The sequence below is a fragment of the Condylura cristata genome, unplaced genomic scaffold (assembly GCF_000260355.1).
Source record: "Condylura cristata isolate star-nosed mole 26May11 unplaced genomic scaffold, ConCri1.0 scaffold00029, whole genome shotgun sequence".
Taxonomy (NCBI): Eukaryota; Metazoa; Chordata; class Mammalia; order Eulipotyphla; family Talpidae; genus Condylura; species Condylura cristata.
The window spans coordinates 26028817-26053629 of NW_004567130.1; the positions used below are offsets into that span (position 1 = coordinate 26028817).

General features: G+C 37.6%; 1 protein-coding gene across 2 annotated transcripts in view; it reads right to left on the reverse strand.

The window, feature by feature from the left end:
- ATXN2 (ataxin 2) overlaps positions 1-24813 on the reverse strand; it is a 63425-nt gene that overhangs the window by 20031 nt on the left and 18581 nt on the right. Inside the window, exons 5-17 of one of the 2 annotated variants that reach the window (XM_012730936.1) lie at positions 23647-23771; positions 20728-20819; positions 20075-20272; positions 18450-18628; positions 16424-16633; positions 13628-13810; positions 10550-10747; positions 10084-10191; positions 9769-9839; positions 5306-5610; positions 3889-3952; positions 2679-2831; positions 2275-2335 (exon numbers count right to left, since the gene is read on the reverse strand). In XM_012730936.1, coding sequence (XP_012586390.1) covers positions 2275-2335; positions 2679-2831; positions 3889-3952; positions 5306-5610; positions 9769-9839; positions 10084-10191; positions 10550-10747; positions 13628-13810; positions 16424-16633; positions 18450-18628; positions 20075-20272; positions 20728-20819; positions 23647-23771 — 1947 coding nt within the window. Of the gene's footprint in view, positions 1-2268; positions 2336-2678; positions 2832-3888; positions 3953-5305; positions 5611-9768; positions 9840-10083; positions 10192-10549; positions 10748-13627; positions 13811-16423; positions 16670-18449; positions 18629-20074; positions 20273-20727; positions 20820-23646; positions 23772-24813 lie in introns of both variants that reach the window. The other variant, XM_012730937.1, reaches the window with a different exon arrangement.

Below are 24813 nucleotides of genomic sequence, written 5' to 3' on the forward strand. Positions count from 1 at the left end.
AAAAAAAAAAAAAAGCAAAAAACAAAAACTATGTCATGGTAATCAAATATCCTCAGATGAAAAGAATAGCTCCATACATAATAATGCTTCCAGCGATTAAATGAAGAAATGCTAGAAATTCAGAACACAGCATTTCAGATCCCTAATTACAGTGGTTTTTAAAGTATGATGAGGACCATCACTTGGCAACTGGTTTTATAAATTGCACTGAAATGTAAATTCTAAACTCTAGCCCAAATCTACAGCACTGGTGAAACCCTAGGCATAGGACTAAGCAATCTGTGTTTATCACAAACTTCCCAAATGATTCCGATATACACTGAAATTTAAGCCTCATCCTCATAGCCCTAAAGAAAAGTCAAGCATCAATCATTAATAAATTAGAAAAAGGATATAGAAAACTTAGTAACAGGAAGGGGAGGATCAGGGTATCACTACATGAGCCCTTAATTAATGTTACATTACCAGGACTCAGAGTAGGACCAGAGATTATATACCTCTGGACGGCTCCAGAGCACTTAAAATCATTTAGTATTACTGTCCCCACCCCAAAATTAAACCTGAATATAATCAATAATATCAGAATTAAAGAAACAAATCTAAGATGTGAGATATACTGGTTTCACAATAAGCAACAGGGGGGAGAAAAAGGCAGAGGAATTACAAAGAATAGTAAATACAATAATGAGATCTTATTCTGATCCATATTCAAAACAAAACAACTGTGAAAATATTCTTGAGGTTCATCTGATTATAATAGTTGTTAGATGATAAAAATTTTTACAACAAGGCTTTATTTTATAAAGAGTGATAATAGTATACACTTTGGTTACCTAAGAAAATTCCCTATGCTTTTAAAAGATACAAATTACGTAGGAGTTATTAAATGGCATGATGTCTGTAATGTGTTTTAAATACTTCAAACAGAATGCATATGTGGGCAAAAGCTTCACAGCCACCTAGTCATTTTCATTCTTAGCATGTGTTTGCAGCTGACACTTTGCTGTGTGTCTATTCTATCTTACTAGAAAGCACTATAAAGCTGGTTGAGGTAGCCCTAGAATACATAACTTCTCCTCTATTAAAATGACTGCTTCCTGAAGCTATAGTGCATCTCTCACATAAGAGAGCTACACTGTGTTGCTTGCTTTCACTCAAATAATTTTTCATACCTTAATATAAAACCACTACATTGTAATGTAAAAACATTTACTGACTCCTGTTTTGAGGAATCATTAAAATAATTCCAGTAATACATGAACATGGCTAATGTTAACCTCATTCAAAATCAATCTAAAAGAAACTTCCTTGACTTTTTTGAGGCCCTCAAAATAAAATTCATACTACAACTAGACAACTGTTCTTTCAACAGGTTCTAGTGTTCTAAGGCAAAGGTAAAGGACACTTTAAAACAAAGCCAGTAAGAGTTTCAATTACGAACATCCACAACATAATGATTACTTCAAACAATGGAAACCTTATTAAGCTCAGAAGTAAAAACTTTATGCCAGAACAGTAAATTACTGGGCATTGAGAAATGTCATTTTGATATAAATCATTCTACTTTCTATTGTTTTTTAACAAGAGGACAGCAAGTTGCTCTCAATTACTGGAATGGCAAAAACGGGAACCTTTTCAACATCAGATAATTTTCATTTTTTTTTTTAAATGGAAGTTTTTTTCTATTAAGGTTCTTTAACTACACATGCACGGAATTCTAGATTATGAAACATTCTCATTTTAAAGATTAAGAACCATTCCTCTAGTAAGACCTTAAGGGTTTCTGAAATGAGATCAAAAAACCAAAGACCAGTTCTCCCACCAACCCTTCTTTAATATATGCATACAAATCCCTTATGCAAGACTGGTAATTACAAGTCAACAAAAAGTCTCATCAAAAATCAAAACTGGGCCCTCCCTGGTGGCGCAGCGGGTAAAAGCACAGCACTGGGAGTCTGAAGCCACTTCCATATGAGTTCAATTCCCGACTGCCGCCTGCCCCGGAGGAGACCAACTGGCGAGCCAGACCTCTCCTGACCCGCCCGCTGCTCCCCTCAGCAGTGTACTTCGTCGATCTGCCTGTTCTGCTCCCCACTCTGTCTCTGGTGAAGCCTCTCACCGCCCCTGAGCCTCTGGCCTGTACCCCAGTTCTGTATGAATAAATAAATCTTTAAAAAAAAAAAATCAAAACTGAATTCATTATAAACCAAATTACTTAACTCATGCAGCATGCACAATACAAGCAAACACAGGCAGGATTATTCTCACCTTTACCTGCTCTATATGTCTTGGCTTGATTCACTGGCATGGGCGTCATAGGTATAGGGTATAAAGGCTTGAGGGAATTAAAAAAATAAATTAGACTTTTGAAGTAATATATACTCTACCACTCTAGAGGTGTCTTGACAGATCTATCTGAAGTTTCCTGATTCTCCAAATCATGAAAAAATAAAACCACACCACAACTAAAAAGACAATCTAGGAAAATCTAAACAATCTTTCTCACCAGAAAATCTTCTCATTTGGGTTCACATACTACAACACATAATAGTACTGTCTTCCCTTTTCAGACACTTCTGTTATTCTACCACTGCCTTAAAATCTATACATACGTAGTGGGTCTGGTGTTAAACACAAGTAACTAAAGAGAGCAAATGACATTAAGTTCTACAACTTACTTGCACGCCTGGGCTCACTGGTACTGGATACATCATATTTGGTGCAAAACAAACAGGTTGAGTATAAACTGGAGTTGGCTGCTGATGACCCACCATAGATGGGCTAGGTTGTGCTTGAGGACGAGGTGAAGTTGGGGTGGTAGAAGGCTTTGGCTATAAAAAACAAAATCAACTATTTTAAGATAAAAAGCTAACTATTTGGAGACTTCCCCATTTTTCTAAAATTCACTTTTATTTTTCAATTAGTCCTTTTAAGGGGGGGGGGGTGACCTTTATTTGGTAAAAGTCAAAGTAAAATTTTGCCAGTAAGTCAACAATACTATTTCAAAATATCAACAGCAGTGATATTTAAGGAGATGGAATAAGTTTAAATGTGGAATAGAGGGAAAACAAATACAGGGATCCAACAAAGGTAAACTTAAATAACTCTTGAAAGCTGAATACAGTACTGGGAATTCCGAAGAGGAGGGAATGGGGAAAGGGTGAGCATAAAGTGGGAAGAGGCACAATGGACGTTGGTGGTGGACTATGGTGCTTTGGTAGTGGGTGCACTACAGTGCCATAATCCTAAGGGGGGATCCTATACATCAAAAATATGAACAATGTAACCCAACATTACTTGGTGGGGAACCCTAAAATATAATCCTATTGTCTTACAAATTCAGTGGCTTGACAACAGACCAGGTAATCTGCTAACCAACGACCTTTAAAGGTTGGCACCAGATCTCTCTCCCACTGACTGACAAAGGAATCCTTTCTACAGCTTAAAGATATTTCAAATAATTACACTTAAAAAAAAAAAGAATAACCAGGGCCCTCTCTGGTGGCGCAATGGGTTAAAGCACAGCACTATGAAGCTATCGCAGCCACTGTAACCTGAGTTCAATTCCCAGCCAGGCAGCTGAGCCACAGGGCGCGGCAGACCTCTCCTGACTGGCCTGCTGCTCCCCTCAGCAGTGTATTTCAGTACATCTGCCTGTTCTGTCCTTCACTCGGTCTCTGGTGAATCCTCTCACCCCCTGCATCTCTGGCCTGTATCCCAATTCTGTATGCATAAATAAATCTTCAAAAAAATAAAAGAATAAAGAATAACCATACTTAAGCCAAGAGTTGCTTTAGCATACTGTAAGTTTAGATGACAGGTAGGGGAAAATAATATTACTAACAATAAATTTAAATTTTAAAAACAGATTTTAGAAAAAAACTTAACCTGAGAAAAAGACCTAGGGTTAAACTCCTTTGCATTGGGATTCAGTGTTGATTTCCTCACTTGCCTGAAACAAAGAAAAAAAAAAAAGGTCAATGATATCTGCCTATAACTTATGTTTCTCTAAAATTCTACAAAATAAAATACCTTAAACAGCCATTGCTGCTACTTTCAAATATCTGACACTGGCAAACATTCATTAAAACAAGTCTCATTAGAAGATTATTAATCCTCTTCATAAAAACACCCACGTACTTGCCTTAATCTGATAAAGACTGTTCAAAGAGGACAAATATTTTTAAAAAAGTGTAATATGCACTTACTTCAAAGACAATCAATCAACAGATACTTAAAATGAAAAAACTGGTAGTCCCGGCCCTCCCTGGTGGCGAAGCGGGTTAGAGTGCAGCACTGAGAAGCTTAAGCCGCTTCAGCATGAGTTCGATCCCTGCCTGCCCCGGAGGTGACAACATGGCGCGGCAGGCCTCTCCTGACCCGCCCGCTGCTCCCCTCAGTGGACTTCATCCATCTGCCTGATCTGCTCCCCGCTCGGTCTCTGGTGAAGCCTCTCGCTGCCCCTTAGCCTCTGGCCTGCACCCTAGTTCTGTATGCACAAATAAATAAATCTTTAAAAAAACAACAACAAAAAAAACACTGGTAGTCCCTTAAAAGTAATCCTTTCAAAAGAACCCACCAATTCTCTAGCATACCGTAATTTTTAATGGAATAAACGGTTTTCTATTAAACATATGTTGGAATGTATCTTGGAAAAACCCTAGTAAAAATTTTTATAACGATCAAGAGTAAGTTATTCCCTAATTTATCAACAAGCTGAGCTTTAAAAAGCTGAACTGCAACTGGATTGTTTGAATGCAAGAGTCAATCAGTGGTTAGGTCAGGATGAGACCACAAAATCTATTTAACTGATAATAAACTAATGTGCAGAATTAAATTTATCTTAAAAATCTAACCATTAACTAACACTGTTTAAGAAAACACACTAATCTAAGCAGTGCCAGATACTTCTCATTTCCTGGCAGTGGCCTATCTTTTAAGTCTTGGCACCACAGCCAGGAGCTGGACCATGACTGGTATTCAAGGGATACAGGATCCAGAAACCAGTAATTTCTAACTTCCGTGCATTTACAGAAAAAAAACCTCTCATAATCTATACCTATACACACATATATATATTGGTCATGGGGTGCAAAAATGGCGAAGGAAGGAATAGGAGTAGCAGTGCGAGACCAAATTCATGTAAGCTATCATTTGCGTAGAGTAGCTGTTTTAAGTTAAGAATTGCTTTTAAGGTAAAAGCAATCTGAAAGTCTAGATACTTGATTCTTGAGTTGGAAGACCCTGGATATTCTAAAAAAATATGTTAAATAAAGAGTGTGTGCTACATTTCAGCTTTACTCACTCAGCTGCATCTTTCTTGTCCTCTCTGTCATCTTTTCCTTGTTTACATCCTGGGCTGGAAGTCTGAACCCCCTGGGATGTGACTTCAGGTCCCCTCTTGTGCTCCGAGCTACTAAGGATCGAAGGGGACACGCTGGGGCTGCTGGGCTTGCTGCTTCCACTGGTACAGTTGCTGCTGTTATTTTCAATGAAAGAATCCTTAACATTTGGTTCAATTTTGTCTTTGCTCAAATCTCTTGATTTTTCTCCCTCTCTATTTTTGTTTAGCAATTGATCCATAGAGTCAGAAGTAGAACTTGGCTGTAACTAAAGGAAAAGTTACATTTAAATATTTTAAATAACTAGCAATAAATTTTCTCTATGCATACAAGCAGCATTATTTATAAATATGAAATATACCGAACAAGGTTTTTCATACCTGACAAGCAATGTTCATCATAAAGCAACTGTAACAGAGTATTTATAAAATCCACCATAGTCATCTAAAGCACTCAGATGTCCCAGTGTCATAAGCTGAATCTTTACCGAATGCAGGTATGGACCAGAAATTGTAACTGCTGGGTATGGAAAATATTAAGTAACTGCTATCCTCCCAAAGTTTACCATCTGGTATCAGCCATCTAACAATTAAATGGCAGTAAATGCTACGAGATCCTAGTAAATAATAACCTACAGAAAGAGAAGCTATCCCAATGAGGTGTCACCTAGTGTAAGGTTTCAATGACAAGCGTAGAAAAGGGAAGTCTAACAAAAAGAAACTACGTGTTTAATAACCAAGGAAAGGAAGAAGATGGGCCCTAATGCGAAAAAAAAAAAAAAAAGCATTAGTGGACAGAGAAAGAGTGGGCACACAAGCCCAAGTCAAGAAATGACAAGAGGAAGGACACTTTAAAGTTACGTTAAGGATCCAGCTTTGAAACCCTCAGCTAATGAGAACTCACTGGATCTACTGAGCCAAACCTTGTTGTGGATAGTGTTAGATAACGGCCTACTTTTCCCAGCAACACTTACTACAGAATCTATCCTTTTCCCATTGTTGATTCTTGGCTACTTTGTCATATATTAACTCACCATTTTTTGTGTGACTTTATTTAAGGGCTCTGTATTCTGCTCCAATGATCTAGGTAATTTTTATACCACTATCATATGGGTTTGATTACTATACTTTGCAATATGTTTTGAAATCAGAGAGTGATGCCTCTAGCTTTATTTTTCTTCCTTAAGATTTCTTTGACTATCTGGGGGTCTTTTGTAGTTCAATACAAATTTTAGGATTATTTGTTTTATTTCTGGGGGAAAAAAAAAAAAGGCCACCAGAATTATAAGGATTGCATGAATTCTGTATACTGCTTTGGGTAGTATGGACATTGTAGGGGAAAATTTGAGATTCTTGTATGACTTGTCCATCACCAGTACAATTTTGGATCATCTCTCTTAGTTAAAGGAAGTTAATACTTTTGAACTACATACTATATGCTAGGTATTATGTTATAAATTTTCTAGGAAGTGATCTCATTTAACTCTCAAAAGAACATTATTAAGTAAATAATTACTTAATAGCAGGACCATCAAGATAAATATTTTACACTTATCCCACTCAGACTTAGGAAAATAGGTAACTTCAACTATATAGAAAATATGTGCTGCAGGGCAAGATTCAAACCCACATTGTGTATTTGCCTCTAAAACCCACACCATTAACCTGTAACAGAACAAATTACTAGCATTTCTCACAAATGTAAAGCTGCAGCACCCTGCACATAGTTTTATCAGGCTATAGATGACATTCAAAGAAAAAAAAATACACACACACACATAAAATGATGAAATCACAGGGTACTCCTACTTTTGTTTTAATGAAGAAGGAAAAAAAAAGTCTTCTGTGACCCATTACAGGTCAAGGTCACATGCATAGCTTTGATAACTCCCTCACACAGCGACAGAGCACACAACTATGCATTCGCTATTGCTGGCACACTGCTAGAAGCTTGTGTGCTGCAGGCAGCTGACCATTCTCTAGCTATGAACTGGGCAAATCGTTTAACTTGTCTTTGTCTTAGTTTCTTTATATACTAGTGAAACCTACTTCAAAGCAACGTTAAGACAATAAAGGATTCAACAGATAAGCACTTTGAACAGTATTTAATACATACGCACACACAAACTATTTTAATTGAAGAGTTATGAAAGTCACCCTCAAACGCTTTTTAAAAAAACAGTGCAGTTGCTTTGGCAACAGTCTGGCAGCTCACCTCAAAAACTTGAAGAATTACTATAAAATCTAGAAATTCTACTCTTAGATCTTTATCCAAAAGCAAGAAAATACATGGCCACACAAAACCTGTACATAATGTTCACAGCAGCATTATTCACGATGGTCAAAAAGTGGAAACAGTCCAAGAGTGGTAACTCTGATGAATGGATATATAAAAAGTGATATATCCATACAATATCCCTTTACTCATAAAAAGGAATGAAGAACTGATGCTCCAACATGGACGAATCTTGAGAAACTTACGCTAAGAGAAAAAAGTCAGTCACAAAAGGTCACACTATGTGATTCCACTTATATGAAATAAACAGGTAAGCCAATACATATACAGGAAAGTAGATTCGTAGCTTTTTAGGAAGAGATGATGAAAACAAGCGAGAAAAGGAAGGTATAAGGCTTCCTTTGGGAGTGAAGGAAATATCCTAAAATTCAGTGTGATAGTTGTATACTTGGAATATATGAAAACCCACTGAACTGTATACTTTAAGTGGTTCAATTGTACGGTGCATCATGTATCAGCCAAAACTGTTACAAAAAATGCCCTCCTAAGCATCAAAGTAAAATTTTAATGCAGGGGCCTCCCTGGCGGTACAAATCTCAGCACTATCCAGTTGTCACCATCCACAGCAGCAGGAGTTTGATCCCCAGCCAGGGTGCTAACCCACATGGCACAGCAGACCTCTCCTGTCTCAACCGCTGCTCCCCTCAGCAGTGGATTTCAGTCACTGCCTGTTCTGCTCCCCACTCTGTCTGATGAATCCTCTCACCACCACCAACCCATACACACACACCTCTGACCTATATCCCAGTTCTTGTGTGCATAAATCAATAAATCTTTAAAAAAAAATTTTAATGCAAATATCCTGGAAATTTGACTACACAGAATTGTAGGTCATTTAAACCAAATTGAGGATTATGTAAAATAGTATCAACTACTGCTTAGAAATCTATTTCTTAAAAGATTTTTCTTACGCATGCATAGAACTGGGGTTTAGGTCAGGTGTAGGGGCAATGTGTGGTATGAGTGTGTGTAGGTCAGGTGTAGGGGGTATGTGTGAGTTTGTGTGTGAGTGTGTGTGAAAGATTCACCAGACACAGAGCAGGGAGCAGAACAGGCAGCTCTACTAAAATATACTGCTAAGGGGAATAGCAGATGAGGAGACAGGAGCGGCAGAAATGGATAAGCTCCCTGGCCAAGGATACCATTGAGATTTGCCCCTAACTCCACCAGGGAAACTCCAGAAAACTCTTCTTGTTCACTGGAAGAACTGCAGAGGAAATACTTTCTGCAGAAAGGGAAGAGGAATATACAGCTGAGGAGGACTTAGAGAGGAGGACTTTAGCTGTGTTGCGGTATTTCAGGTACTAAGTTGGGTACTGGACATCATGGTATTCAGTCATTATTCTTTGTGTTGCTGGAAGTAATAACTTTAATTTAAAAAAACTTAAAATTCACAACTCTCAGTCGTACTATTAAAGCTGAATAAATATACTAAGAACCAAGTTATTAGCAAAACAAAAGTACTGATGTTTAGGAAGCCAGAACACATGCTAGGAAAATGCTGCCTTTTAACTTTGGCTCATCCATCTTTTAAGTCAGCCATTTCTCCAAAGGCTGACAGTTTATTTAAGAAGCTAAATTTCAGAATGATTACTTGAGCTGATCTCAAAATACGCCTTGCTTTGTACAGTACATTAAATATTGTACAAACGAAAAAAGTCATCCAGGAGAAATTCCAGTATATTCAATAAGCATTACAACAGACAAGACATTACACAAAGATTTACAGTGCAATCTATCTGTGTACAGTGTTAATCCATAACCACATCAGAACACCAGGTACTAGTATTATGTATCTTTTACTTACCACACCAGATAATTAACCCCTCGGCTTTCCTTTATTGCCCACTATAGTAATCAAATGAACATCAAATAGTAATTTATGTTATGACAGCTTCAAATCTCAGAATCATATTCTCCACATCTGATATATATATATATATTACTTTTATTATTAACTTCCATGAATTTAGTTATCCTACCCCACTTACACCATAAGACAACTATAGCTTTCTATTCGACACATGGTTCATTATTCTCTGTATATACGCATTTTCTGTAAATATGACACAAAAATTCCTATTACCAAATTTTTTTTTAATTATAATTCATTAGTGAATGCAACACTTACCCTAAAATCATTCTTAAATTTCTTTAAATCATCAATCTGTTTCCTATGGTCAGAAACAACTGGTGATACACCTGTAAAATTAAAAACTGTTAATACAGATTTATTTCTAATCTTTAACCTAAGGTTCTTTTAGGATGGAATGTCAGAAATTAAGATCTACTATGGAAATGAAAGTTCAACTGATTACAGATTTTGTTTATTTGTCAAATTATTCATTTAAATATACACAGTACTAAGGAGTGTTGACCAAATACATTCTGTACTGGGCATGAGATCTGAAATACTATTTCCACAAAGATTTTTTCAAGTTCTAACCTTTATTTTCAGTTTTTGAAAAACTGGGAGAAGACTCATTTGCCTTCATGTTTTCTTTATTGCCGGCCGGAGAGTTCTGTCTCTGATCTTGAAGCCTGGAATCCTTAGCTAGAAAATAATTTTTTATAAATAAATTCAATGTCAGAAGCTGGAAAATTAAAAGGGTTTGAAATTATTCAACAACTTTGAGTTCCTATGCTAATGGAAGAACATTTCCATTAAAGAGAGGTTCTTTTCCTTTGCAGGTATATGCAACACCAATAATTTTATTTACATTAATATTTACTACCTAGGAACATCAGCCACCTGAATGAGAAATTCAAGACAATATATCTCAACTTTGTATTAAAGTTACATTTATGTAAAATTGCAAACATGCATTCAAATATAAACCTGTGAATAAAAACAACAGTATTTTTCATGTTAACTTCACAAACAGCATTTTGGCCCTGGAAACCTCACATACCCTCCACAGAAGGGGTAACAGCTCTGTTGGATGCAGGACTGGCCGGTGTGGGAGATGCAGCTGGAACAGGCATGGCAACAGCTTCAGTTGGAATAATACCAGCTTGGGGAGAAGCAAGAACCGGCCCACTAGGAGAATGTCCAACACTGTTCTGTCTGGGAGACCTGGGCCTGTGAGTTTTGGGGGATAATCTTGGAACTAGAAAAAAAGAGAGAAGCTATCCATTACATTGTCAGCTCAGACGTCACTTCCTCAAAGAGGCTTTCGTAAAGATCTAGGTAAAATCCCAGCTATCCCATGACACTATTTTCTTTTCTAACGCTTTTCACTATTAAGCTATCCACAGCCACTGCAATACAAGCCCTATCCCCGGCCAGGGAGCTACCCACAAGGCACAGCAGACCTTTGCTGTCTTGCACACTGCTCCCCTCTGCAGAGTATTTCAGTCAGTCGGCCCCCACTCTGTCTCTGGGGAATCCTCTCACCATCCCCACTACCTGTGGCCTGTATGTACCCCAGTTCTTGTATTCATAAATATATAAACCTTTAAAAAGAAAAAAAGAATACAAACATCTGAAGAATGGCAGCAATTACTAACAGCTAAGTACCACTGTAGGTTTTCTTCCTAACTAAATGATAAATAGTAATACAGCTTACTTGAAAACCACGGGTTTGACCTGTAAAGTTCACTTACATTCAGATTCTTTTATTTCCCCTATCAGAGGGCTTTACATTCAGATTCAACCAACCAGGGAAGTCAGATGGCTGAAACCATGGACATGGAACCCATGCATGTGGGGAACCAACTACAAGTCACACAATTTCTGACTGTATGCAGGTGGCCTGTGGAGAGAGGGAGGTTATGATACCCCTAACTCCTCTACTCCCAACACTGTTCAAGGGTTACCGCCATTTTAAACGAAGTAAGAAAACTGCATTTCTAAAACAGAACAAATGCTATTTTAAAAGATAACATTCTCTACTAGAATTTTCTACTATTTTTTTTTAAAGATGTATTTATTTATGCATACAGAACTGAGGTACAAGCTGGCCACAGGGATAGTGGGAAAATTCACCAAAGACAGAGTGGGGAGCAAAATAGAAAGACTGAAATACACTGCTGAGGGGAGCAGCGGGCAAAACAGGAGAGGTCTGCTGCGCCATGTGGGTTGCTCCCGGCCAGGTTTAGAACTTGTGCTGAAGCGGCTGCATAGTGCTATGCTTGAATGCACTGTACCACCAGGGAGGGCCCTCTACTGTTTCTTTTAAAAAGGTGAGGGGAGGGGTCCCTAAGATAAGATCTCTTTGTTCCTACAAATAATAATCTCAAAATATTTTGTAAACAATCATACTACTCTTTCTTGCAACATCAAGATCCATTCTGCAGTAATTACAAAACTTTGGGACCCGGTTTAATCAAAAGGGAAGAAAATCCAAGGAGGGGTCTATATTATACAATTTCAAAGTACCCAATAGGTTTCTCAGTTGATATACCTGTTTATAAAGCTGAGGTTCAAAGGTTGAGAGAAAATTAATTAATTTGGTTTACTGTACTGGTTCTTTATTTAAGTCATAGGGTCATGGAAAGAAACTACTCTTCAAAAATTGTCATTTTCCTAATTAGTATAAAGAATAAATCTGTAGAGTTGTGTATCTCTACAACTATGTTATTTTTCATGTCTAAAGTCATGTTGTTACTCTCAAAATTCATTTCCAGATCATCGGAGATTAACAGGACTACTGAGTAATCAAATGACTAACATAGCATCAACTGAAGAAATAAAGACAGAAATTCTATTTCCTTGCTCATGAATTTTTATTTTTTAAGATTTATTTGTAGATGCAAGACCTGGGGTATAGGCCAGAGTGTGGGGGGTCAAGAGGATTCACCAGAGACAGAGTGGGAAGCAGAACAAATGGATCTACTGACATACACTGCTGAGGGGAGCAGCGGGTGGGAAAGGAGAAGTCTGCTGAGCCATATGGTCAGCTAGCTCCCCGTGGAACTCATGCCATAAGTGGCTGGCAATAGTCTGACAGTGCTGAGACTTTAACCTCTGTGCCACCAGGGAGGCCCTCCTTGAATTATTATATCCTTGTAATTGAAATCCAAAGAAGAAAATAGAAAATACAAAGGAATTTAGAATAAAATTCTACATGTGAAGCAGTGTACATCAATTAAAACCATTAAGTATAGCTGAGTATATTTTTGTTTGTTTAAAGATTCCTTTTCTTGGGCCCTCCTTACCAGTTCAACGAATTGGAGCGTAGCATTTTGAAGGTATCAGCAGCCACTTTGGAATGAGTTCAGTTCCCTGCCAGCGAAGTGACCCACATGGCACAACAGCCCTCTCCTATCTCACCTGCTGCTCCCTCAGCAGTGTACTTCATCAGTCTGCCTGTCCTGCTCGTTACTCTGTCTCTGGTGAGTCCTCTTACCTCCCGCACATCTGGCCTGTACCTCAGTACGCAAAACTCAGTAATCACAGAAGCAATCACTAAATGCTCTAGCTTAGTTATCAGAAGCAAAACATGAAGTAGCGAAAACAGATTTAGCCCAACTGTAAAATCCTGTAAAAGAGTATTTTTTTACGCCTTTACAGCTGCTGGCTGGCTGTACATTCAAGCTAGTGACAAACTCCTACCCCACATGTGTTTGATATGCTTTAGAGTAGAAATCTAGCAAGGAACCAGTGCTATATACAGCTGCTACAGAAAAACAACAGTGTGAAATGAATCAAAGAACAAAGTTGTTAAGATAGGAAATGTAATCCCTCCAAATGGGACTTTTAATTTATAAAATTATAAAGTACTAATTTTAACTTATACAATTTAAATCCATAAATTATACATTAATACTTATGAATCTCATCACAAATCCACAAAGGAAACAGGCAAAAACTATTTCGTTCACTGAGAAAGTGGAAATTCAGAATAATCATGTGATCATTAGCCCAGAATGCGGGTTTGTAAATCTCTGGACTCTTTCTTCCTCAACAGAGCCTGAGCTCAGTCCTGCTTCCTGCAGGCGAGTCACCAGCGCACACCAGCACCGTGCCCGAGGCAAGTGTCACCTACCCCCGCTGACCACCGAGGACCACGTGCCCCCCGCCGGACCGCTCCTTGCTGCTGGAGGAGCAGCTGCTTCACTTGCTGGGCTGTGGGGGACAAACTCAAGGCCGCTGGCAATGGAACCCCTCCCAGCAGAAACTCTGTGATTTCGAGGGTGTCGCTGGGCCTTTGGGGACATCCTCGGAGGTCCTAAGAAAGGAACAGGAAACACCACATCAGCGCCACAGTGCATGCCAATACTACCTTCCTGCTCTACACACACACACACACACACACACACACACACACACCCTCCATTCACAGACAGACTCCTCTCTGTTCATCCCTGGCTTAATAAAAAAAAGGTAACACATATTTGGGGCTGTATTTTTCAGAACTATTTTGTGTAATGCTATAAAGTTTTATAAATTGTTTTATTTTTAAAGACAGAAAGGGATGAAGTTGGTGGGAAGAAATCAAACAATAAGATGTCACTGACTCCTAAAAGGTTCTTAGCAATTTATTTAATATATCTGTTATTTATCATAAAAATAGTAGATATTGTAGCTACATAATAATTTTTACTCTACCACATACATTCTGCTTTTCTCAAATTTTCTGCATTTACATCTAAAATAAGGGAAAATATTTTTTAAACAAGACTATAAACCCCTTTATAGTGCTGAATCATTGAAAATGCATGTACATATCCTTCTTAAGTATCTCCAGAACCTTAGTTTATCTACTTTTTTTGCCATGGTGATCAAATTTACAACCTATGCTTTAAAACAGCCCTCACTTGTAAGCAGTTTCTCAGAGTTAACAGCCTGTGAGTTGAAAACCCCACTGTTAAGGCCTGACTTGTAAGACTAGAATAAGTGACATTTGGGGAAGAAATTTGCACTATATAAATTATCAAAATACTACATCAATAATCCTGTAAACCCACTAGCAATTTCTATTTCTAAGGAAGTCTGCTGTGTATTCAAATGAAACAAACAGAACAAAATGGTTCTCATGACACAATACTGATGGTGCCAACGCTCATCAAAACAAATGTCCAGGTCAAAACCAAGGCTCCCCACTCACCTTGTGGACACATTCCTTAGCAAATCAAATTAATATGCATCCTGAGCAGTAATTTAGTCATGGATATGATTTTAAAAAGAACACCCATGATATGTCATAATTTTCAGGCTATAAAAATAGCAACTCTAATGAGCAAATCAAATTAAAAATTTAACAAACCATTATCAAAGAATGGTTTACGAATCAAGTATCTATTTATATTTATTTATATATCTATTTATATCTATCTATCTATCTAGTATATCCCTTGACACAAAGAAAGAAAAAAAGAAAGCTGGTTGGCATACAGAAATCAAACTTGAACTCTGAAAACTCACCCTTCCTGCTAATATAAAATACTTAGAAGAAGCAAAATACATGGTGGTCAAACAGAAATTTTTGGAGAAACAAATTTTCAAGTTCATATTTTTAAAAAGTATCATCTATTTCATGACCAGAAAACATTTTAACTCAAATTATTGAAAAAAAAAAAAATGTAGCATCCCTGAATTTGCAAAAGGCGTCTTTCTGCATGTACAGTCACTCCATAAGGGGTCTTTACATCCGTAGTAAAGATATCCACAATTATTAATGAATTCAGTTTTATTTCGCATAGCCTGAGGAAATGAATACCACTTAATTCCAAAAAACGAGTTGAACTTTCCATTTAGTAGCCACCGTATAGGTACTTTTGAACAAGAGAGTCCACTTGAAAATCAGTGCAAATTGATTTTCAACGTTACCACCAGCCAGTCAAGAGCACATGACCTCCCTGCCTGGAAGGCAACAATTTACTTAAAAGCAGCCAACATACTTTTCTCCATGAAAGAATTTTATGCCAGAAAGCTGTATTAGTCTTAACATAAGCTATAAAAACTGCAACTTTAATAAATCAGATTAAAATTTTAACATAAGTACTCTCAATAGCATCAAAAAGAAACTATCATTCAGGAGACAGATTTCTGATCTTTACACTGCAATAGGATTGAACTGTGACCTTTTACAACATATCCAGGTAACTGAGCTATAGCAATGGTAGCTTTACCATCAACCACTGAATCAGAATTATAGGATTTGTGTCTTATATCTGACCAGGTGGGAGGGAAAAAAAAAAAAAAACCCTAAAAAAATTCCATTTTATAACATGGTTTCTATTAACAATTTTATTTTAAATGAAAAAACTCCAGATTAAAGTAGACATCTCTGGTATCAAAGGCAAAACTTTTTTTTTAATTCGCCAAACATAAAACCCTGTAGTGTGACCTAAGTATAGACACACCAAGGTAGTATACATGGAATGTCCCTCTCTCAGGAAGGGCCCTAAACCATTACTCTTGCCTGTAGCCAACAGGTAAGGTTCCCTATACCTTGGCCAGAAACACAAAATGGTAGGTTCTAGAATAAGTTTAAGTCTGGGTGAAGAAAGTTCATGTTTACCATTAATCACCACAGCAGACCGTGCTAAGTGGGAGGGAGAAGGCCCTGGGGCAGACTTTCGGACCTACAAAGAAGCATCATTACCAGGCAAAGAAATTCCCCACATGTACAATTCAGGATACTTCATATAGCTTCACACAGTATTTACAAATTTCTGTCTCACAAACAAAAAGGTTAATAGAAATCGTTTTAACAAACTAAAGTTAAAACACGGAAATTCTATGTTATAAAATAATGAAGAGGAAACTATTTTGTAATTATAAACTCACATAGGAGTTAAACAAAGACAAAAAACATGAACAAATTGTGGTATTGTACCTTCTGAAGACATGCGTTTAGGCATAGTAGAGACAGGAGCTGGAGAACCATGAGCAGAGGGGTGAGACGGGGGTCTGGATGGCCGCGAGGGGGGCCTGGAGGGCGGCCGTGTAGGGGTGGCTGCCCGAGGTGGAAGAGAGTTGGGACCTGACTGGTAGCGAGAAGGTGGGCGAGAGGAAGGAGATGGGCAAGGCGATGGCCAGGGAACACCTGACAGAACAAATGATATGAAGGAAAGTATAAAAACTAAAGAAAAAAATGAGGGAAAAAGTAAACAGAAAAAAAAGTAAAATGACAAAAATGATTTCTTGTACATTTTAACCCTTTGAGGACAGTCATTTGATTTGTGATAAGTTTTATCATAACTTAACTGACATTAATTCCCATTTTACTTTAGCCTCCTTAAAATTAAGTCTGTTTAAATGAATACACGTTCCCAAAGGGTTAATTAGGATCTACACATACTACTGAAGAAGACAGTTAAGACTCTGCCTACTAAACCTGCTTCTATTTTTCCATAATCAATTATTAAAAGGAGGACAACATATACTAATTTTACATAATAAATCACAAACTCAGGAATGAAGTATTTGTTAGGTTAGCTTTTAAAACATAATGAAAATAAGCAGCAATTAGATCCCAGTAAAAAGGCTGATTTTTTTTATGACCTTTATACTTAAACAGAAAGTTCAGTTTGCAATCTCACTAGGCAAGTCAATTAAAGTAAATATAAAACATTAATTCTATTGCCTAGAGTCACAGGAGTGACAAAGGTTAATATTCATTCCCTTATGAAAAAGCTCTTTAATCTTATCAAATTAGAAAAGGGGGAACTGTCTAAATAATTTATGCAATTAAATACTTATCTAAAGACTGCTTCACAAACGGTGCAACTACATAGCAGTCAGCAGCAGGTAAAATTGTCACTGGTGGGAATGCACGGGTCAAAAATACAGCTAACATGGAACATTACATATCACTTACCTTCGTCTTAGGGAACAGTCCAGGTCTCCTCTCCACAGGGATCCACATACTTGAGTATCATACATATCCCAGCCCCCTTTTGGTTTATTTACTTTGAAATTTCTGCTCATGAACAACTAAATACTCAGTAAGAAAGAATTTCATCCCCAAGACTACGTATAGAAAATACTCAAGAGTGTTCATTTGGAGAGGAATTCTGGAGAAAGACTCGGTGAAAACAAATGAAATTGGAAACTCAGTGTTTTCTATTTTTCTTTCTAGCTTTCCAAATACCTCAAATTGAATGCCTACTCTTTTCCCTAAATTGGTAACATAATATTGTTATTAATTACCATGTTTCTATACTATCTACCACACTGTAGACTAACAGCCCTGACTTACAATGGAAGACCCATGACCTACATGGGTTATAGTCAACCTGGAAGTAGACGTAGATTAGAAAAATACCTTCCTACCAAACATGGAAGTTTCTTCTACTTAACTTGCTAATCTACAATATCTACCCATACAAAAGCTATTTTCTTTTTTTTTTTTTAAGCACAATTCTTTCTTCACATGGTTATTGGTCATGTTTTACTACAAGTTACCTCAACTCTTAAGGTAAGCAGAAATAAACATTTAATGAAAAGAAATGTGCATTAAGCACTGATATTTCACACAAATTACAATTTTCCATGTAACTAAGTCCAAATAATTCTTATCATTTGGTGCTTTTAATACTGAGAAGCTACCCCAAGTTTCCAATTTCTTTATATGTGAAATGTTTTTGACCAGTGAAAGTCTTTAAATTTAACACCTTATCTTAATACATGAATATTTCATCACACTAGATATCGCATATGCAGACAAGTTTATACTACTTTTAGTAATTTTTTCTATTTTGAGTACCACAAAAAGGCAAGCCGTAAGTACTTTTGCACTGAAAACTACTTCCCAGAAATCACTGAATGTGTCTACATTGTTAACAATTATGTAAACGTGCAATATGTAGAAATCTATTTATCTGATGGATGACACTGACAAATTTGGTCAAAATACTTGCCTCCATTAACTACTCTTTGGTCTGAACCAGAATTCGGGTTGAAATCTGAAGTGTGAGAGGTGGATCTTGATGGCATGGAGCCTGATCCAGGCTGGCCCATACGTGGTGAATTCTGTCTCCCACTTCCCCAGGATATGACTTCTCTATTTCTTTGTCCAGGAGGAATATATTTATTTTCCCTGAAAATAAGAGATACTATAAATCACTTTATTCTAATAGGTACCAGACCAATGACACATATCTAAAAGTAATTCAGGCATAAGGGAATTCAAAATGTATAAAGGTCAAACACTAAACCAAACTACCTCAGCCTCATTCTCAGGTACTCCCAATTCTTCCGTTTTACCCTGAGCTCCATTCTCTGGGTTTTCCCATCCCTCACATTCTCCTCATAAACCCAAAAGTTTAACAGATGTGTATGTTCAGTCACATCCTACCTGGCTTCATAATGACTAATTCTGTTAGTCATTATGTTAGCCTGTTATCCTGAAGCTTCCTTCTTTCTTGACTTTCTGTATTTTATTTTACCTGTGATCTCATTCTCTTGGTGGCTGTTAACTGCTTTTTCATGGTTTCAGTATCAGCAATACTGATGGATCCCTAATCCACACAGCCAGTCCATCTCAGTATCTGTCACTGAACACTGTCATTCAGATAAGCAGGCCCTAAGTTGTAAGTGCCTTAAAGATAGACTGTAAACCTCACCCTTTCAGCATGGAATAGGTGTTTCTCATTGTGTCTATAAATGAAAGACCTCCAAGTCCTCCAGAGCAACTGCACAAATGAACTTACTATATCCCCCTTAAACTTGCTCCATGTATCTATCCTGTCTCCATTACTGGTACAACCATCAATCCAAAAGTTATCAAAACTGAGTCACCTCTGGTTTTTCTAAACCAGGTCTAGCTGGTTACCAAGTTCTCACATTTGTACTAATTCAATACACTAACTGATCTCCACATTCCAGTCAGCTCTCAATGTCCCAAAGTTCGTTTTCATTCTGCCCAGCCTACAAGGGGCTCTTGACGCGGCAAGCCCCGGTTCATTGCTACACCTTAGTTCTCATCACCAACTGCCACCACTGTTCCCCAACACACCCTTTAGTCTCGGCACGTAAAACAAGTAGCTTGAGTTGGTTGGGCTCTTTTCACCACGTGAGGTCCTTTCTCCACATGAGGCATTCTCTTACTTCTCTATGAGTAGCAGACAGACCTAGTATTCAACCACAAAACACCATCTCTTCTGGGATGCTTTCTCTAACCCCACAGAGTATTGTAGGTTCCTCTTCACTCTGGAGTTCCCAGTGCTTTGAACATACCTCTAATACAACAAATCAGAGTGCTCTTAGAGAGTTGTATATAACCTCCACCTGATCATTATAATTTTAACAAACTCTTCCAGACTTCGCTTGTTCACTCCTGTATATCCAACACTGGGCTCCCTAAGTGCTGACATGCAAAAAGTATTTTTTAAGTTTCCTTTCTTAAACATACTCTTAAATCAATTCTGCCTGCATTCTCTACCTAGCTACATTAAAAGATGAAATATAGTAACAATAATACACCTTCTCGCACAGACCTTGAGTTGTGTATCCAAAATACTGCATCATGATTTCCTTTAAATACCTAGTGTTAATGCTGTGGCCCTCACGTTCACTGGAATTTCTCTGAACTGCTGTATATTTTTCTTCTTCGGTCCTATCATCATTTTCCAGGGCCACCCGGGCTTTGTACTGGGCACTTGATTCAATTTCTTCTGCTAACTGATTTGCCCTTGCTTCCCGTTTTAAAAATTCTTCTGAATTATCCTTCTCTAAGGGCACCCTGAAACATGAGAAAAACAAAAGGCAGAGTAAGTATGCCAGAAGTCACATGTTCTCTGTCACAGCCAATTAATAAGAGACTTTAGAATTTGAAATCTGATAAAACTGTGGTAGTTACAATTGATCTGTTTGTTTATGAAGTCAGTATTTGGTTTTTTTTTCCTGTTACCTTTTCCCTGAAGGAATACATTTCCAAAAATGGTTATGATGACTATTTCCTCCATAATCACTATACTTGCAAATTTAGTTTTTATAACTTAAAAACAGAATGTCTAAATTTAACACATCAAATTAGGATTTAAGTAAACTGCATTTACTCCTTTGGTAGTAATAGGATTACTCTTTCACATCACTGTTTTACTTAAAATCCAACAGAACGCTTTTCCAGCATCATAATTTATGTTGATAAGATTCAAGACAAATACACTAAAATAAAAGCAAACTTTAAAAACTTACGTATATGAAGATAAACTGCTATCATATGTAGACACTACACCATAATTTTCTTCATTATAACGAAACATATCATTAGGATCCCATCCATTAGACTAGAAGAAAATTAAATTCATTTTTTAAAATCGTAAAGTATTTTATCTTCTTAGTTTACAACTAGCATATTAATATCACACTATACTTCTATTTAAAAGGTTTAAGAGGGCCCTCCCTGGTGGCGCAGCGGGTTAAAGCACAGCACTGAGAATCTAAAGCCGCTTCCGCATGAGTTCGATTCCTGCCTGTCCCGAAGGTGACCACATGGTGTGGCAGACCTCTCCTGACCCACCCGCTGCTCCCCTCAGCAGTGTACTTTGTCGATCTGCCTGTTCTGCTCCCCACTCTGTCTCTGGTGAAGCCTCTCATCGCCCCTGAGCCTCTGGCCTGTACCCCAGTTCTGTATGCACAAAGAAATAAATCTTTAAAAAAAAAAAGTTTAAGAAAGAGTTTTTCTTGTATACATTTGGTAAGTAACCACACTAAACTATAATGAAATTATTAGTAAAAATTTAATTATTTTACTTTATGAAACAAAAACCTTCAGATCAGGGTTTTCCCCTCCCTAATAGACACCTTTCCACAAGGTATTTAACTAGCACCTCTGACCGATCATTAGGGTATGTGCCACAAGGGTGCTTCCTGCAGCCAAATACATCTCCTGTGTTTGAGGGAAAAGAGGAGGTGGTGCTAAAGCATTCTGTTACATGGCTGTGTCTAAGGAGGAGCTTCGCACCAGATCCCTGCCATGCGCCCTTCCTCCAGGGAACCCTCAAAGAGAAGGCAGCATGAGTTTAACAGGCAATCACTGGACAAGGTCACAAAAGCTGGAGTTTAAAACTGATTTTTCTATTAAAAATTTTTTCTATTAAAAATTGTGGTTCCTCTGCAAGAACAATTCGGGCCTGGGTGCCCTTACATGTAACAATGTAGATAACGCTACAAATCTGCGAGAAAAATGTTAATCTTTTAAGCTACCTGGCATTCTTCAATCTGTAATGATCAGTTGGGGCAGAGGCTCGAAGAATCTTCAGCAGGGAGTATCAATGTCTGGGTAATTACTTCTCTAATCCTCTTTTAAAGCCTGACTTGTGGGATGAGGCAAAAATCAGTGCATTACTGTTATCCTTCTCAGGAGAGAGAGGACGGACACCACATCATCTGAGCAATGCTGACGCCAACTGCACAGTGAACCTTACCCTCTAAGTTGTCAGTAATCAACCTTGGGTCCCTCTGAGACCTAGATAAGACTATAGTGTAATTCTACCAGTAAAGCAATTCCACAGAACTAACATGTAGGCAGGAAATCAGTTACCTATGCAGGCTTTACAGTCATTATGTAAATATCCTTAATTATGCAGAAAGATAACCAGCAAAGGGTCAGTCTTACAAAGCCAGTGTGCACAGATAACCACTATTAAGAACTTCCTTAGCAGAGCTCCAGTGTCCATGCATATATAAGAATATGGTCAGTATGATTAGTTTTTAAACAGGGTCGTCTTGCTCTGCAACTTTTTTTTTTTTTGCTATCTTTCCTTATCAAAACACTGTTCTTTTTAATAGACAAATTGTATTTCCACTGAATGCAAGTACAATAAATTTACTTAACCCATGGCCTACAGGTGGACAATTAAAATATTTCCAACTTTTCACGACTAGAAACGTTATTAAAAAACATCCTCGGGTCCTCCCTGGTGGCACAGCACTAAGAGACTAGAGCCACTTCAGCATGAGTTGATCCCTGCCCCGGAGGTGATCCACAGGGCGCGGCAGACCTCTCCTGACCAGCCTGCTGCTCCCCTCAGCAGGGGACTTGTCAATCAGCCTGTTCTGCTCCCCACTCTGTCTCTGGTGAATCCTCTCACGGACCCTGCACCTCTGGCCTGTGCCCCAGTTCTGTATGAATAAATAAATAAATCTTTAAAAAAAAAATCCTCACACATAATTATTTGCATGTCTTGTGGCTACATGAGGACCAAGTAAATTTTCAGAGGCAGAAATTTTGATAAACGTTGCCAGAATTCTTTTTGTAAGATACATATCAATTTATCCACCTCACTAGAAGTGAAAAACAAATGCTCGCTTTTCCATATACTACAGTGTGGTACAGACTGACAATCTATGCATTCGGTTTGATATGACTGAAAACTTAGACTAGTGATGATTTACCTATGTATTTCTAGTTCTGTAATTGGACAATGACTTACACATCAAATGCTGACTTGTTATAAAGATTTCTCTGTAATAATCAATGGAAGATTCCTTATCTATTTAAAGTTTACTATGAAAGCACTCATTTTTGACACTACCTGCTTTTTATGCCTCCACAGTTTAGATATATTAATTTACAGACTCCTAACAGTACTAAGGACTTAATTTATAGAAGATGTGTTCTAGGGCAAGCAAAAATAACAGATGCCAAGAAGTATTTAGAAAGAGCAGATTCTGGGGGCAAATGGTGATAATTTTAAGACCAAGGAATTCACTTAGTAATTCTAAAGTGATCTCACTATCTTACTTAATACTAAGTATCTGCAGGCATTAAGCCTAAAAATAATGCTTTGGTTCATCTCTAGGTAAAGTCAACAGACAACACACAACATTCCTTGGGCTATCTCTGCAAAGCTTTCAAAGTGAAATGTACTGGCATCCCAGTTTTCAATTTAAATTTGTAAGGAGCGTATTATGACTTAGCTCTTAAAGCAGGTAAGTAAGTCAGAAGAATCCTAAAGAAACATTTTTCTCACCAATACAGAAGTCTTTACATACACAATGAAACATGCTTTAAATATATTTACAACAACAAAAACATACTTAAAACCAACTGATAGGATGTCCTAACAACTGACCTTACAGTCTGATACTCAATGAAAAGATTTTACTTACTACATCATTTTCCAAAGCCTCCAGTTCTTCATTAGTAGTGAGTTCACCTGAATCCCATGGCTCCAGGTCTTTCTCTTTGTGTTCACCATTCACTTTAGCACTAATAGCTGAATCTGTAAAAGCATCTGCAAAGAATGGTTTTGGTAAAAAGATCATACAACCAGACATTCGACTATACTAACAGATGAATCAAATATCAACAAAGATGTATGCTAAAAAGAATTAAGAAGGAATTTCTGACACAGAAAGAATGACATCTATTAATAGTATGTTTCAAAAGTGTACCACTTGATACTATAAATATTTCCCCAAAATCAGTAAATGTCATCATATGATTATTAGTAAAGGTATGTCCCTCCCATATAATTTTAAACTACATGAAATGGAATTTAAAGCATTCATACAATTTATTAAATCACACTGAAAACAATTATGAAGTGCTTAAGAAGTGACCCAGAAAATGTCTATCAGTTCATCTCAAACAAGTTGTTGTTTAATGGATCCACTAACTAGATACAACCTCAGAGTTCACATAGCCAAACATATTCAGACTTCTTTAAATTTTCCAAATCACTTCTATGTGCAGGAGTCAGTACCTTAATACTCTTGCCACTAGTAACTGAGGTCATTCCAAGAGACCGATCACCCTTTACAACACACTGTTCCCTACAGCCATTCTGTTACCAAGTTCAGACCCGACAGTGTTACCTAGCCACAGAAAGTTCAGGTAGCAACGATTTTCTATTAACAGGTTCTCACTCATTTGTGTCCTCTCCTCCTTTACTAATGTTATGAAGAGCAACACAGCATCACTTACAGTCAGGAACTATCTCTTAGTTTCCATCCAGCAAACATTTGCCTGTAAATGGGAATTAGAATGCAGCTAACTCAGGCCCACTTAAACAATGCTAAATGTTAAGAAATGCTTTGGAGATACAGGCGTACATTTTTTTTTTTCCTGAAAATAGACTGACTTTATTAGCCAGGTGATATTTTAACCTCCCCATTTTTTTTCAGGCGTACATTTTTTTTTTTTTAAAGATTTGTTTATTTGTTCATACAGAACTGGGGTACAGGCCAGAGGCTCGGGGTGGCGAGAGGCTTCACCAGAGACAGAGCGGGGAGCAGAACAGGCAGATGGATGAAGCACACTGCTGAGGGGAGCAG